This window comes from Netta rufina (assembly GCF_964035555.1).
Source record: "Netta rufina genome assembly, chromosome: 3".
Classification (NCBI taxonomy): Eukaryota; Metazoa; Chordata; class Aves; order Anseriformes; family Anatidae; genus Netta; species Netta rufina.
In genome coordinates this window covers 13,260,197-13,275,793 of record NC_140125.1, presented here as the reverse complement: position 1 = coordinate 13,275,793, position 15,597 = coordinate 13,260,197, and the positions used below count along the sequence as shown (strand labels likewise).

Below are 15,597 nucleotides of genomic sequence, written 5' to 3'. Positions count from 1 at the left end.
GACCCGCTCTCCCGACGGCCGCTCGCTGCCGCGCTGCTCGCCGCCAGGGCATCGCTCCTGGGATCAGTGCAGGCAACCGAGGAGAGGATGAAAACGGAAAGGGGGGATTTGGAATTACGTCTCTTCGGTCTGCCCTTAAAAACCCGCCGGTACGGCCAAGTGCAGCGCAAAATAGAAATGCTTGCCGTGGTCATGGCGGAGCCGCGCAGCCCCGAAGGGGTTAAACGGGTTAAATCTTATTTATCTGAATAGAACTGCGGGGCTGTTTTGCAGAATGCACCAGCACAAATACCTATGGTTCACTTTGACGTTACAATTTTTTGTTGGTTTCTTTACTTTAAATACTTGAACTGCTAGACCTTTTACTTTTTTCTCTGAGAAAGATGTATTTGTACCAGATTAGAAAAGCTAAACTGTTTCTTTACATTGAATAATCAGCCTGTCATGACAAATCTATCTCCTTCTGCATGAGTAGGTGCCAGTTTGACTAGCTTCTTTTAGGCTCACACTGGGTTTTAAGCTGGATCCATGTGCATGACTGGCAGTGCATTTGTTGGGCCAGATCTAAGGAGCCAGAGAGCGTTCAGCTCCTTTTTGCCTACAAAAGAGCAGCCAGACAACCAGCAAGAGGCCTTGGATGAAGCACAAGGTGATACTTACTTAGTCAGCCAGTCTTTTATTTTATTTTTCCCAAATGTATATATGTTTGTCTTTCAGGAAACTGAGAATTTACCCATTTCACAATGACGCGAAGAATTAAATTACCAATTACATGATCAAAGAATAAAATGACCAATTTTGTTTAAAGCCAGCACTCTTCACACCAGAAATGCTGTTCCAGATGAATCGTAGGTTATGCAGAACAAAATAGGTGATATTGGAAAAAAAAAAAAAAATGAGGCTAACATATTTTAAAAATATCTCCTAGGTTTAGGGAACCGTTTTCCATTTTGCAGCCCCACAAGCCCACGTTATTGCTTGTTTTTGGTTTTGTTCTTTATTTATTTGTTCCTGAAGGGGACAGCTTTGCTGTGACATTGTTTGTGCTTCTCCCAGTTCTGGACGTTGGGCTGCTGATGAAACTGCTGCTTTCATCCTGCCTTGTCTCATTAGTCAATCAGTGACATAGATCGTGAGCTTCTTCTGTGTGACAAGTGATTTGGTACTTTTTGCGATATTTTATGTTCATGAAAAATATTAGCAAGATGCATCTGCCTTATTGGTACTAAAGCAGCCAATGCAGACACCAGGCAGAAGACAGAATTGAGGAGATGTTTATGTCTTTCTTTTCATTGCTGATGCCTTCCTGTGATCCAACTGGATACCAAAAGGCAAACCCACTGCAATTTTGTTTACATCGTGCACGTCCTGGGCGATTCATGTTTTGCTCGGTACCTGTGTGTTAATTCTGAGCTGTTGTGAAACAGTAGTAGAGACCAAACAGAACCGTGGTCCCCAGAGTGATCAAAGATTTAATCTGACCAGATGGGACAAACTTGAGAAAGATTTTGACTTTCCACTCTGTTTTGCAACAAGAAAGGCTGATTTTTTTCCCCCCGTCCTTTCTTTGTTAGAAAAGGCAGAGATCAGGCCATCCCCAGAGAAATGAGCAGGTGTGGCCATTTACAAGCATGTCTGGTTATATTATAAACCAACATAAGAAAAGTTTGAAATGGTTTGAAAAGATCTGCTAAACAGTTTTAATGTTTCATCCCAAATCCTATTTACTCAAACAAGAGCCGATCAAGGTCACAGCAAAACCCAGCCTGTGCAAACCTTTAAAGCTCATGTAATTTTATTTTATTTTTTTTATTTTTATTCTGTCTTCTGTAGGAACTGAATAGGTACATTTTGGTAATCCTTGCCTCTGGACAAGCACAGAAGTCTTTTTCTTTCTGAATGGCTAATAACAGAGCTGTTCTTCCTGTCTGATGATGAAAGAGGTGGCAGTCAAGTTCTTTCTCTTAGATGTCGGGGCAGAGCACGGACAATTTGGAAACCTGCAGCTCCGTGAATCGCTCCCCCCGTCAGGCACAGCGCTGTTGTAAGTGTGGTGCCGGGGAGTAGCACCAAATCTTTAACTTACACTCCCCCCAGTCTGAGCCCGGTGAAGAAATTGCCTTTTAAGCAACAAAAAAAATAAAATAAATACAGGTTGCCAGTTTTATTTATTTTCTTAATAGAGGAAGGACGATTCATTATCAGGCTTGTGGTGCAAACGCAGATAGGATCGTCCCCAAATTCTCTCAAAGGGCGACTGAAAATCCCCAGTAGGGTGTTTTGGGATTTGTTTCCTTTTGTTCAAAATGAGAGGAGATTGCGGGATATTTGGTGATTTAAGGGAGAAGGGCTTTAATGGGGGGTGGGTTTCCTTCCCCCCCTGCAAGGCTCTGCCGTGCTCGCTGCTGGCTGGGTTGGTCAGCTCTCCTCTCAGCTGCTGCTGGTGCTGAGCAGCGTCACGGGACGGGCGCTGACCCCAGCGACTGCTCCGCCAGCATTTCACGTCGTAATTCACCTTCACAAATCCAGGGCATCGTTTTTGGCCAAAGTGGTGTCAGCCATTGACGTCTGCGGCGAGTACAAAAAGGACCCCCTAACGGCAGCCCTTCTTATTTGTTTCTTAAGATCCAAAGGCTGCTGAAAGAACAATTGGATAAAGTTGAGGATTGGCGAAGCTTGATTTTCTTGTTCCAGTGAAATGAAACTCCAGGCCTTTTTCTTCCCGTTCCCCTTAAAAGCAGAAGTCTGCTAGGGGGTTGTAGCTGTGTCAAAGCCGTTGGGATGCCACTGCTGATCACTTTAATTACTAGGACTAAGGAGGATAAAATTAAAAGTAGCACCATTGAAGCAGTGGAAGAAAGCTTGCCGAGATGGCGGTGAACTGTGAAATATAAAAATTGCATACCAATACATTTTTATAGGAGGGAAACAAGGAATTACATTACTTATTCGTGAAGAGTTTGTCCTTAAATGGTGAAGTTTTACTCGCTGTGCATCCGTGTGGCAGATTTTTAGACCATTGCAAAGCAGTCGGTAGCTGGGGGGGGACTGAGGAAACTTTAACGTTGCTTTGGCACGTCAGCTTTGTGGCAGAGGGGTGAAAGATTTTACCCTGTTTTCTCTTCGAGACTGAACTAGAATGAACAAATCGCTGCCTGTGTGTTTGCATCTCCCTTTCTTGGTGCAGAGCTTCTGTTTGTGGGCTTTAACTCCTCCGTCTCCTCCTTGTTTTATTTTCCAGACGGGAGAAGCTGTAAGTTGAAGCCTGCAGACTGCTCCTGAGCGCTTTCCTATCCAGAATCCAGGGGGGGTTGATTTGTTTTTTCATAATTGTTCGGTGACTCCCAACTCACTCCTTGTGGTTTATGTACTTTTTCTGCTCTACATTTCGTTGTTCCTTCCAGCAGCCTTTCCCCTGCCAAGCCCGGCAATCGATGGTTCAAACACCCGAATTGAATTTAAGCAATAAATATGCCGGTTTTCTCTTATCCGCTGGTGATGATTGGCTTAATCAGCACAAACACAAGCCACAATAATCTGTGTTTGCTTGGAGATCCCCGGGATGTTAATGACTATGCTAATAATTTGGGATCCGGGTTCTCCTGCAGGAGGAGGGAGGGGAGAGGAGCATCAGCCTGCTCTCGACGTAGGGCGTATTTGTCAGAAACACGTAACCGGCATTATTTTATGTGCGGGGTAGTGGATCGAGCAGTTTGACATTAAACCACGTGGGAATCTTAGTTAAAAAATAAAATAAAACGTGTCTGTTCGTTTTAAAAACCCATTTAAATCAAAACCACAGGTTCATCTATACCGGGAATTACAAGTCGTAGAGATGTGAGCAGTTTTAGTTCAGGTAAAATTCAACATAATTCACGTTACCCAATACCGTGGGTTGGAGGAAAATCGGTCTCCGCGTCAGTTGGCTGGCTATAAATTAAATTAAATTGATCTGTTACAGCACATGGTAGCAGGGGGAGCTTCCCAGTTGTCTTTCCAACGCTCACAAAGAAGTTTCCGACGGAACTGTTGCTCTGCACCTTCTGGGAGGCTGCAGGGTGAGACCCAGCAAACAAAGCGATGTGCATCCTGCTGCAGGGCCCAGGCCAAATCGTCTTTCTCGCGTAAGGACATGAGCAGAAAAGTAAATCCAGGCAATCTGATAGGGAATCAGAATTCTGTCACTCAGGCGCAAGATACTGTGCTGTGTCCATACGCTTTGTTTACTGTAGGGTTTTATGAGTTGTAACCTGCCCATGCAAGCTGTTAATGAGGCTAAATCTTGCTGCTTGAGGATTGAATTACAGCACACCTCTGGGCTAATGGTTATAAACAGAAAGTCCCATTAGGGCTGCATTCTGATTCATTCATTTGCATTTCTTCTATTGTGCCGAGAACAATGATGAGTAAATAGCTACAAACAAACAATTTACATGGAAATGGGTAAAATGTACCTAATTAGTATTTTGTGCTTGTTTTATTAATGATTGCTTAAACTAAATAGCACTTAGCAGCAGCCCTTACCAGCGTTTGCAGGTGCGGAATGCTCAGTTGCTGGGCTGGTGGGAAGGTTGCCAAGGCTGCTCTCCAAAATTAGGCACTTTGTGCTCTTCCACTTAGCTAAGGTCAGCTGCACCTACCTGGTTTTTATCCTGTTCGGGATGTCAACACATGGAGTTACGGGCAAATGGGACTTTGAGCCAAATGCTGGCTTCGTGGTGTTTGTGAGTGGGGAAAACGGTCAATTAAGCTTTTTCCTAACTTCGAAAATAAATGTATTTTTTTGATGAAGACAGACTTTTTAATGTATCCCTATAGATATGTTTAAAGACACCTTTTTATTCTTTTTTTTTTTTTTTTTTTTTTTTAATGTGGCGGGTTAGTGTTTTCCTAAATGTCATGCTATCAAACTTTACTCATTTCGGTAAGTTTAATGTTGTAGTGCTTCTGAGATGGCTTTAGGGCAACAACACTACCTGGGATGATTCCCAGAAGATCTTTTTCAGTTACTGACCAAGACCCCCAATGGTAGCGTCTTTTAATGTGAGTCTTTTCTGCTCTGGTGTCTACTGTTCTTTCATTCATTTTCATTACATATTTTATTAAACATATATATATATATGTATATATATATCCATATATATCCATTGAAATTTAAGGATCACGTTCCCCTCCATGCCACAGATTCAGTGTTACTTTGCACTCAGAAATCAGCTTGGTGAGTGGAGTTACCAAGAGCAACATCAGCCTTTTCATTTCCGTGCTGTGAGAGAATATTACTGAAACAAGTAATTCAATTTAGTAAAACCCTTTTTGTAGCCACAGCAGAAGTTTTCGCAGTTATTACTTTGAGACAAAAGTTTCTGAGAATTCTCATCTATGTATTTTTCTAGAACATAATTTGTAAGTGATTTACATCGTAAATTATTAAGTTTCTAATGCAGTAATAATTTGGGGAATGCTTTAAAAATATCTGATTCGTGGCTGTCTTTAAAAATTGTGGTGTGACACCCAACTGATACCGAGCATCCTATTTATAATGTGGGCCAAGGACCGTGCTGTAAACCAGTTACTATCATGATGATCAGATTGAGAATGAAATTGCATTTCTGTCAATTACTGACTTGGCAACTGTTCAATATATCTTAGCAGCAAGATGAAGAGCGGCGTCGGCAGCTGAGAGAGAGAGCTCGTCAGCTAATAGCAGAAGCTCGATCTGGAGTGAAGATGTCAGAACTTCCTAGCTACACTGAAATGGCTGCAGAAAAGTTGAAAGAAAGGTCAAAGGCATCTGGAGGTGAGCTAAGGAACCTTGTATCTTATTCCTATGGCAACCTGGAAACCAGAGAAGACCTTTTGGGGTATCACTTTTATTCACACTTCAAAATGTTGTTGTAGGTAATTGTTGTTCATGAGGTGCACATATCAAAAGGCTGGCCATAGATAATCTTCTTAAATCAGGGTTGAGTCACTTAATTTCCAACAATTAAAAGAAAAGCATATATGTGATTGGAAGAACAAGTGTTACATAAACAAGTAGCTGATACTAGCCCATTTATAGAGGTATGTCATTATTTATAGTTTCTGTAGCGTTTCATGATTGTTGCTTAAAATCTCTTCCATATATATCTTATGCAGGAGCATAGACATATTATTGGGGGAAAACAACATTAAAAGTACTTTAATAGACTTTATTTTCTATTAAATGTGTTCAAAAGACTGTTTTGGAATAGAATTTTAAAGGAGACCCATTGGAGGTGGGGGCAACAACCTTTTGATTTTAAATGGCAGTCTTTTGACATACCACTTGCCTTTACAGGTTTTGAGTTGTAATATTGCTATAATGTTATTAAACTGACTTTGAAATGTCATTAAAATTCATATACCTGCCATGCTATGAGCTGGAGTAATGTAGTGTCACTCAAACTCAAATGGGTACTGAACACACGTTTCAGTACAGGCTCCTTGCTCTTTTAGTGTCTCCTACATATGCTAAGGGGAAATTGTGTTCCTCATACTAATGCATAATTGTAAGCCAAAGTGTCAGGAAAATCCAGCCTCACATTTGCAATACATGTACATGTAGGTTCAACAACAAGATTTTTTTCTTCTCTGCTATGTGTATTTTATATGCATATATATGATAATATGTTCTTATTGCACCTTAAATCCTGTGCTTCCGTTCCAATTAGCACAGATGAGAAAAGCAGTTAGTTGTACTCTCTCCCTTTGGGTCTGGCCTTCAGTTTTCCTCTCTTTGGCCAGTAAATCAAGCTTGAAAACAATTCTTTTTAACGATAGATAGGGAAATTAAAACTCTTGATGAGGAGAAGGCAAGACTTCATTATAAACTAAAAAAAGTACTGTCTTAGAGTTAGCTCAAGTCTGAAGCAAACTTTGCAAACTACTGAAAAAGAGAAGCAAAAGGGGAGGGATATGGGTAGTTGTTTCCATTGCAGATCTTTTCCACTTCCAACCAACTTCTTTGGTAAAATTCAGCCAAGTGGGCCAAACTCAACATTGACTAGCTACAGACAAAAGTTGCCTGCTGAACTGGAAGGGCTGGGGGAGCAAAATGGCATAGAACTTGTAGAGTAAGTAGACTATGATGTTCTTCATCCCTCTTCGCTGTTTATGATTCCTCATCCTACTTCATTTAATTACTTCAGTTTTATCATGCTGGTACACATCTGCTCCTGCCACCCCTCCCCTGCAAGGCTGGCACATTTTCTTTGTGTATCGAGTGCTCAGCTGGCTAGTAGTTATCCTGTTTTGTTGCAGTTACTCACTCAAAGTGTTTCCAAGTGATATCCCAGTATGCATCTTTCTGGGATGTGACCTTCCCTGTTCGTATTTTCCTCTGATTTTTTTTTTTGCTCTTCCTTTGTGAAATTTATAAGCAGTCTCTGAGGTAGCTGTTCCCGTAGCCCTTGTGCAAACAGCCTGGAGGCAGGCAGTCATCTCCCATTAAGGAAAGGGACTTTTCTTTCTCTCTCTAGGGTTTGGATTCTTTATCTGAAATAACAAAAACTTTGGATAAAATTCTGGCACCATTGATTTCGAGGGGCCTTTATCTCTGTCACAGGTGTCTCTAATTTTTCTACCACCTGCATCATAACATCTCTTCAGCAGCCTTGCATTTTGTCATCAGAGCTTGATGCAACAGTTGATCCCAAATGATACCAGCTATCCCATCCCATTGTCCCATAGTCTCTGTATGATTTTTAGAGCGAGGTTCCATCCCTTTTGGGTAGGTGTGTGCCGCTGCGTGCAGGCAGACCCAAGCTCTGCTTCCTATGGCACCACCTGTATAGATGCGAGGCATTTCCAGGCGTTACGTAGACCTGTGTCTGAGCAGGGTATCGCAGCTCGCTGCCAGGCTCCAGCTCGCTGTGCAGCAGGCCATACAGCTCCTGTTGCTATAAATTGACCAGAGGTAATATACACCCAGCCAGCCTCAGGAGCTGGACACAGCTTTGACATATTTATATGTAGATTTCATATGTGCTTGGAGAGTTTCAGTGTTATTAAAGGAGGAGATGGTACCTCTTCCGCATGCTTCTGGCACGCCGTTGGTAATTCCAGGTGCCACCCCACATCCCTACTCAAGAAATCCATCCTTCTGAAATGGAGTACTTGTGTGAAACGGCATCAGCGCTTTATAAGCCAAATATATTAGAATTGTTTCTGCTTTCAGTCTTTTTCATTTTTTGATTTCCACCAAAATAAGGATTTGATAGATGAAGTCTCCGTGTTACAACTGGATTCTGAATATTACCCTTAATTGCATTCACATGTAGCAGTTCTTTTTCCGTGTAGTCCTGTATTCCCTGTACAATACCCATGACAGGCTTATAGTAATATCTTATGTCTTCCAAGCTCTCTTGTCCATTATGTTTCATTAATCTCTTCTTTTGCATTGATTGCTACATTTAATTTACAAAAAGGGAGTGTAGCACATCATTTTCCTCCCTCTTAATTCAGTTCTTCCAGGGAAAAAAAAAAAAGATACTTCAGCTTTGGGATTTATTTTTTTTTTAAGACTAACTTCTTGCTCACTGTTGGTGAAAATCTGATCTCTTTCAATGTTTCTATATGCGTATTGAGAGTTTTCTGTTTTGATCCTGGTGCTGCATTCTCCATTAAAAGGCTTTTTTTAATCGTGGTCTGCAAAACTGAAATGCCTACGGCAAGTAGAAACTTTCCTGGATAAGAAGCGTCATTTGCTACGAAATCCAGTCTTTTTCTGTAGGTTATTTGGCGTGTGAGACAGAAAGTACTTCTTCCTGCCAACTGCCAGAGGGTGTGGGGTGGCAGCTTCAGATTTATTAGATGTCCTACTAGCTTCAGGCTGATAAGCAGATGCCTTGAGATGGGTCCAGGGACAACAGCGAGATAGGAATCCAAATATCCTCCCTCTTCCCAGCAGCGGTGGGGCAAAGGAATTGGCATCTTATCTAGGTATTGTCCTTGCTGCCCAGCGAGACACCCATCCACTCTTTTGGGATTTGGGTAGCGTGTTTCCTTCACTCTCTGGCATATCTCCACCCTTTCTTTGAGATGGCATGTTGGTGAGGAAGCGGCTCGTATCTGGAGGTAGTGATTGGGCAGGGGAGGGAGGGAACATTGAGAGGACAGGGGTAAGATAAGCATAGTGTGAGGGGGCTTCGGTGAGAAAAGTGCCACAAATAGGCAAAACTGGGAGGGGAGAAGAGAATAAACACAAGAATGGAATGGAAGAGAGATGTTAGAGGAGCAAGAAGGGAAAAACAGAGGAAAAGGAGCATCCGAATGTGTTGTGAGACACACAAAGGAAAAAAGAAAGTTAAAAAAAAAAATTGGAATTACTAATGAAAGCTGGAAGACTGGACTGCAGTTTCAAAACTTACCACATGAGCTAGCTGGCACTGCGTAGCACTTTTATACGTAACTAAGTTTTCGGGGTATATTAGAGATTTTACTACTGAGGCAATGATTTGAAGGGAATGTGCATGGTAGCTCAGCCTTACACTGTGCTTAGTCTCACTCATAAACCAGTGCTGAGTCCTTAATTTAATATTTTTAGCAAGCAGCATTTGTTGGCAGTTACCACTGTACTTTCTTGTTCTAACATCTGATTTCTTGTACACTTGAACCAGTATTTTAACTCCACGTTTCTTCTGCTCCCCGCCTTTGCTTCCTTTGTTACTGGCCAGATGCTCCTGTCACATCCCATAGCCTTAAAGTGAACTTTGTACCTGAAAGTAAATGAATTAAATATCCAAATATCCACAAGCTTGAAAGATTTCCCAGAGACAGTGCTCAAGGCTGGAGATGTCTTCTTCCCTAAAAAGCAAGTGCTGCTGCAATGCCTTCACATACAGATCTTTTTTCCACCACTGTTCTGGCATTTCTGCATGGTGCCAAAAGATTCTTCTTTTTCTCTGTGTCAGTCTCTTCAGTCCAGTGTATGTAGGCAGTGGTCGGTGCTGTTTAGTTGTTGACTTATTTATTTATTTATTTATTTATTTTAATTTCTTCTCAACATCATAAAGATTTGCTGTCTTTCCAGGATCCACACTTACATATTTTTCAAAGAAGCAGCTCTTGTCTTCTAAGTATGTGACCCGGTTCTAGACAAAGTGTTCTAAGTTTTTCACACTAGTAATTTTTTTCATAAAAAATATGTTTTCTCTTTGTCACGTTGTTTCTTTTGTCATCTAAAATTGCAAAATCTTTTTGTAACCTGCTCCCTAAGCACATTTTCTTTTTTAGTACACTCAAAAACATGGGACTTTGAGGGGAAAAAAGTAGTAATTTAAAACAAGGAATCTGTCAATTCTGAAAGTTATTTTAAAACTTTTGAAATTTCTTGAAAATAATGTTTTTAATTGACATTTCTTTCTAGAGTCTCAATCTCCTGGTAATCCTATTCAGTCCAAGTCTGCTAACTTTAAATGAAATCCTAGGTCAGGCCATTACGTGACACTAGGGACTGGTATCTTCAACATTCCCATCTCTTTTGTAACCTAAAATGGTGGTGTCAAAGGCAGTGCCTCTGATTTCATCTCGCTGTATTAAATTAAATAAAATCAAAGAATTTAGAACACGCATTCCCTTAGTAACCAGTAGTCCTAAACCCCATCACCTTGTTCAGAGTGTTTTGACACATCCAGCATCCTGCTGGCTGCCTGGTGGTTGCGAGCTGCCCTTGCTGGCTGACTTCCGAGGGTGCTTTGGAAATCATTGAGGCTCGAGGTGGGTTTGACTTCCCTCTGCCACTGCAGTGTCCCTCATCCTTTCTCTTCCACCGTTGGTGGTGAACCTGCTGTGCCCTTCCACTTTGTTCACCCACCTCCCCGCTAGCAAACAGAATTAGAGTTACGGAACTGGGTCCATTCATTTAAATGGGAACAGAAAGAGTGTTGCACAAGTCCTGAGTGTTTCTGCCTGCCTGAAGAACCACCTGGCCCAGATAAGATCACAGATACTGATTTGCCTAGGAAGAGATGCTCTCCAGCCACCTCAGCTCAAGATGGGCCATTTTGGACAAGAGCTGCATCTTCCCAGGACCACTGAGAATTAAGGGAGAGGGGCCCAGGGAAATCTTGGTGGTCAGCTGAAACAGAGGAGTCCTACTGGTGTCCTACTGATGCAGACTGCCTCTGCAGCAGACACACAACCGATTTTGAATAAGACACTGAAATGGAAACTTCTTTGTTCCTTTGTCGTAGCAAGAGCCTTACTCTGAATCAGTAAAACTGCACGAAAGACTGATTAATTACAGAGGAATTGAGGGAGCAGCTGGTTAGAAAAGAGTAGCAGACACACAAAAAGTCAAAAGGCTCCTAAAATGGGAATTGCAGGGACTACGGAGATAAAGAGGTAAAGAAAAGAAACAACAATATGGCCTGCGTGTCAGCAGTGTGGGCCCAAAGTGCCCACAGGCCTGAGGGGGGCCTTTGGTCTACTTCAAAGAGAGGCAACAAGTGATCAGCACCAATCCCAAACCTCTGCTATTCAGGATTCTGGCATCTTGGTACGGTATTTGGGATCCTTTTTGTGTATATGTTGTTGGAAAGTACCAATGTTCTGTAACTACAATTAGTATTTTTTCCCTGTCGTGCAGTGTTTTGAAGTTTGTTTAGTTGCTACATGGGTATTATTTCTTCTGGCATATTCCAGCCTCCTCTTTTTCATCAGTTTTACACGCATGCATACGTACATAAGAAAAAAATGTTCGTATAAGTCTGAACAAGTGTAGATAGCACTTGATATGAGACTTAAAAGTGAGTAAATACAATGCAGCTACATGCTTTGAAAGTACTAATCTAGCTTTTATGGACCTTGTTTAATTTCATTGTATATTTGTATTGAAAATGTGAGTCAGAATTACTTCTGGGATCTGCTTCGCAATTCAACACTTGCTATTTGATCTTCCTCAGGTTACTTACTCTTTCTGTGCCATAATTTACCTACATCATCATCATAATTGTAATTATAATAATCACCCAGTTCATAAAACGTTACGGGGCTAATTTACAAGTGATATTCATGAGCCGCTCTGAGAAACCCAACAGAGAGATGCCATAAAAAATATAAAGCATAATTACAATTAATATTTTATTTAAGATGTATGTAGCTTACAAACAGGCCTGATTCAGAGCGCTACAGCAAGGCAGCAATCTGTGAGCGTGCTCTTGCTACACCGGAGGGCCGCGCTTGCTATGTGTGCTGTCCCAGGTGGGGGTGTTCCTGCTCAGGTCAGAGGTGCTGGGACACACTAACACGTAAGCAAGGTGCAGTGTTCCTATCTGCCATATATTTTACAATGTAAGGAGCAGCAAGTCTCGCCCCACTGGGAACTCATACTGGGAGATGCTTTCTTTCTCCAGAGCCTGAAGCTCCCAGTTCCTTCTGTGGGCTGACTCATTCAGAGCTGCCGTCAGCCAGCTCCAGCACCCATATCCCACTTTGTGTCACCGAGAACTGGGAGCCTAGGGGAAATAATTACAACTCAAGCTACAAGGAAAAGCACATGTGCTTTTTAGAGTTAGCCAGGCGCTCAGCACAGCGAGCGGCCACTGCTGAGGCCAGCCTCTGCCTTTATTGTAGCAGGAGTTTCCAGCAGAGCTCCCTGGGTGTATATCGGATTGCATCAGTTTAAAGATAAACCCATGAGTGGACAGGGTGAAATCTCCTGCCAGACTTATTTAATGATTTGCATTTTTATCGTAACTCAGCTTGTTCTCTAAAATATTTTTTTTATTTTTATTTTTATTTTTTAGCAATGTGGTGCATGTACATAAGAAAACACTAACCTTAATGCTGTATGTTCCTACAGATGAGGATGAGGATGAGGATGATGATAATATTGAGATAGATACTAACGAGGAGGTTCCTGAATGCTCTGTTACTGGAGGTGGAGATGAGCTTACTAACCTAGAAAATGACCTTGATTCAACGGGTAATTTAAATAATGGCTATTTTGTGTATTTTGCATGACTAACACTCCATCATCAAGTACTGATGTGCTGCTTCTCTCTGTCATAACTTTATTCCTTTGTGCCTTTTCAGGTCTTTTAAACCCTGATGTTTATTCTCTTTGAATATTTTGCGTTTACGTTTGGCTAAAATTTAAAATCAGCAACAAACTTATTATTTCCAGTCCTAGCAGATTTAAAGGTCTCTTCCTTTTTGATGGGGAAAGGGCCCCAGGCTAGATCTGTAAAGCTGAGCCACCTGAAATCACCCTGCCTGGCCTGTCCCAGCAGTGTAGGCAGGCCAGAGGAGCAAGAGGTCACGTCGGAGAGTACAGCTGCTGCTCTCTGCTGACATCCCAGCCCATGTGCTCTGTGAGCAGGAGCAAATTTGTCTCTGTATAGATTTTGGTATCTCTCCAGCTCCTTCCCGAGGACCAGGGCTTGTATTTATTTGTACCTTGTTGCCTCAGTGGGGACATGGAGTTATAAATTTGAACAGAATTACTTCTATTTACTTTAAAAAGTTCAAGTAATGGTATTTTAATAACACATTTTAAAAGCACTCACACTCTAGTGGAAATGCTCGTGTTATCACATTGCATGCTGGTCAAACAAGAATAAGTCATTGTAGTGGCATTTCCACCTTCAAAAATTGTAATCCAGCAAAACTGGAGTTCAGGTTCCTCTGCAGATGATAAATGTGTCAGAATCCCCCAAGGGAGATGCTTATTTACAAAGGAGCTAGATCTTCAAAGAGGTGCGGTGCTCCTCTGCTCACAGCGAGTTGCGGAGGGAGCTTGTGCTCTGTGTGCCTGCCTGCTGCCAGTGGCACCGGGGCGTGCTGAGGGCCTCTGTGCAGCACGGTCTGCTTCTGCTCACCGCAAGGTAAATCGAGCTACGGCAGCCCAGAGAAGTGTGGCAAGTGCTGGGCAGCATCAGAAAGCAGGGAGTGCAAGAGGGAGCTTCTTCCAGCATCTGCTGGCTTGATTCAGCCTGTGCCAACTGGTCCTAAGTGCGTAACCCATGATATATTCAATCAAAACACTTCAGTAAGTGTTTGCTCTCATAAATTAAACCAGCAATGATGTGTATACATCATATTCTTTGCCTTCAGTTGCATTCAGAAGCTAGGCTTTTCTTGAGTGTGGAAGATGTGTCATGTCCTTTGATATTTTTTTTGAGCATTTCCAAACACGTAAGAGAATATGTTTAGTGTTTCCAGCATTTGACTTAAGCTGATTTAGAGTAGAATCCTGTCAAATGATTTTTCAATAAATATTGGTTCATTTTAGGAGAAATACAAAATCAGTAAATGAATATTCCTATCACTTAGCCCCAGTGACTTGCCAACACTTTATTTCCGTGGGCCTTTTTTTCTTGAGAGATGCCTTGCTCAGGGATGCAAAACACTACCAAACACTTCATCACTACCATGGGAAGATGTTCTGGAAAATAAGCTGGGACATGATTTTGCAGGTCGATGTGCTTGTTAGCCAGAAGGACAAGCAGCGTTGTTCAAATAAGTAAGGAAGAGGGAGAGCTATGACACAGAAAGCAGCCTAATGCTGTGATAGAAATCAGTGTACACAGATTTTGGTGGAATTCTGCCAATTCATACCAGGTTCTAACGAAGGTTGAGTCCCCTGGGAGCATCTGAACGCAAAACTGTAAGGGACATGTCACATTTGGAATCATTATTGACTGCGTTAATTAATTTGTCCCCTGCTGAACCTTAGTCCCTCCAGTCTATCTCAAGAAAACTTTTTTTTTTTTAACTGCAGGTTGTTGGTTTGAAATATTGCATCTGTCTGTTTGTTAGCACAGCCACCATATGCGGCTCTGAATGTATCTGATAAAATGTGAACCTCTTATATCATAGTTATTACACGATGTTTATGTATAAACCCGCAAGGCTGAGCGTGTCCTTACATGTGAGCCTCTATTAAGGACACCCTGACTGGGTGTGCCAGAGGAAAGGGAAACTGTCCTCCGTCATAGCCCAGCCCATTGCTGCTGGAGGCAGGCATCCTTTGATTGCTAGCATGCCAAAAATATTTGGGCTAAGACGAATCAGAGGGCTCCAAACCTTGGAAGGAGTCCTGTGGCAAAGCAGCCATGGCTCCACTTCCCACACCAGCCAGAAGTCACCAGCACGCGGGGCAAAACTGGGGCTCTGCCTGTAGCAAAGCAGAGCAAGAGCTGCTTTTATCGTGCTCGACCCCAGGCCCAGGTGCATGCTGAGTATCCTCAGGTGATGCTGCATCTGCTCCATCTCAGGGGCAGTTTCTGCCCCTCTCAGCTCTCTGCCTCCCTGCCCAGGGCTGGCTCGCAGATCTGTGCCGTGGTGTGTTATTAACATCTCTCTCGTCATTACGTGTGTGTGTGTGTGTGTGCTTGGGTGTGTTACACGCTGCCGTCAGCGTTCACATATACACTGAGCACTGTCAGGAGGTAAAATTCTCCATTCTATTATTTATTTGGGCTCCGGTCCAAGTTCCTAAAACTGATGGAAAGCAAATTGTGGGCTCCAGCACGCTTTGGATCTGTCCCTTCGATGCAGTCGTGACGTGTTTTACAGCTCTCCTGGCTTCGACGTCCTCTATAAATCACAGATAAAATATTACTAGAAAGCTGA

At 42.3% G+C, this 15,597-nt stretch overlaps 1 protein-coding gene across 12 annotated transcripts in view; it reads left to right on the top strand.

Annotated features, from left to right (window-relative positions):
* The window catches only part of EHBP1 (EH domain binding protein 1), a 207,850-nt gene that overhangs the window by 151,297 nt on the left and 40,956 nt on the right, over positions 1 to 15,597 (top strand). For 6 of the 12 annotated variants that reach the window (XM_084284614.1, XM_084284612.1, XM_084284617.1 and 3 more), the window contains 2 exons: positions 5,650 to 5,797; positions 12,824 to 12,946. In XM_084284614.1, the coding sequence (XP_084140740.1) occupies positions 5,650 to 5,797; positions 12,824 to 12,946 (271 nt within the window). The remainder of the gene's footprint in view (positions 1 to 5,649; positions 5,798 to 12,823; positions 12,947 to 15,597) is intronic. The other 6 variants (XM_084284613.1, XM_084284611.1, XM_084284621.1 and 3 more) reach the window with 1 other exon arrangement.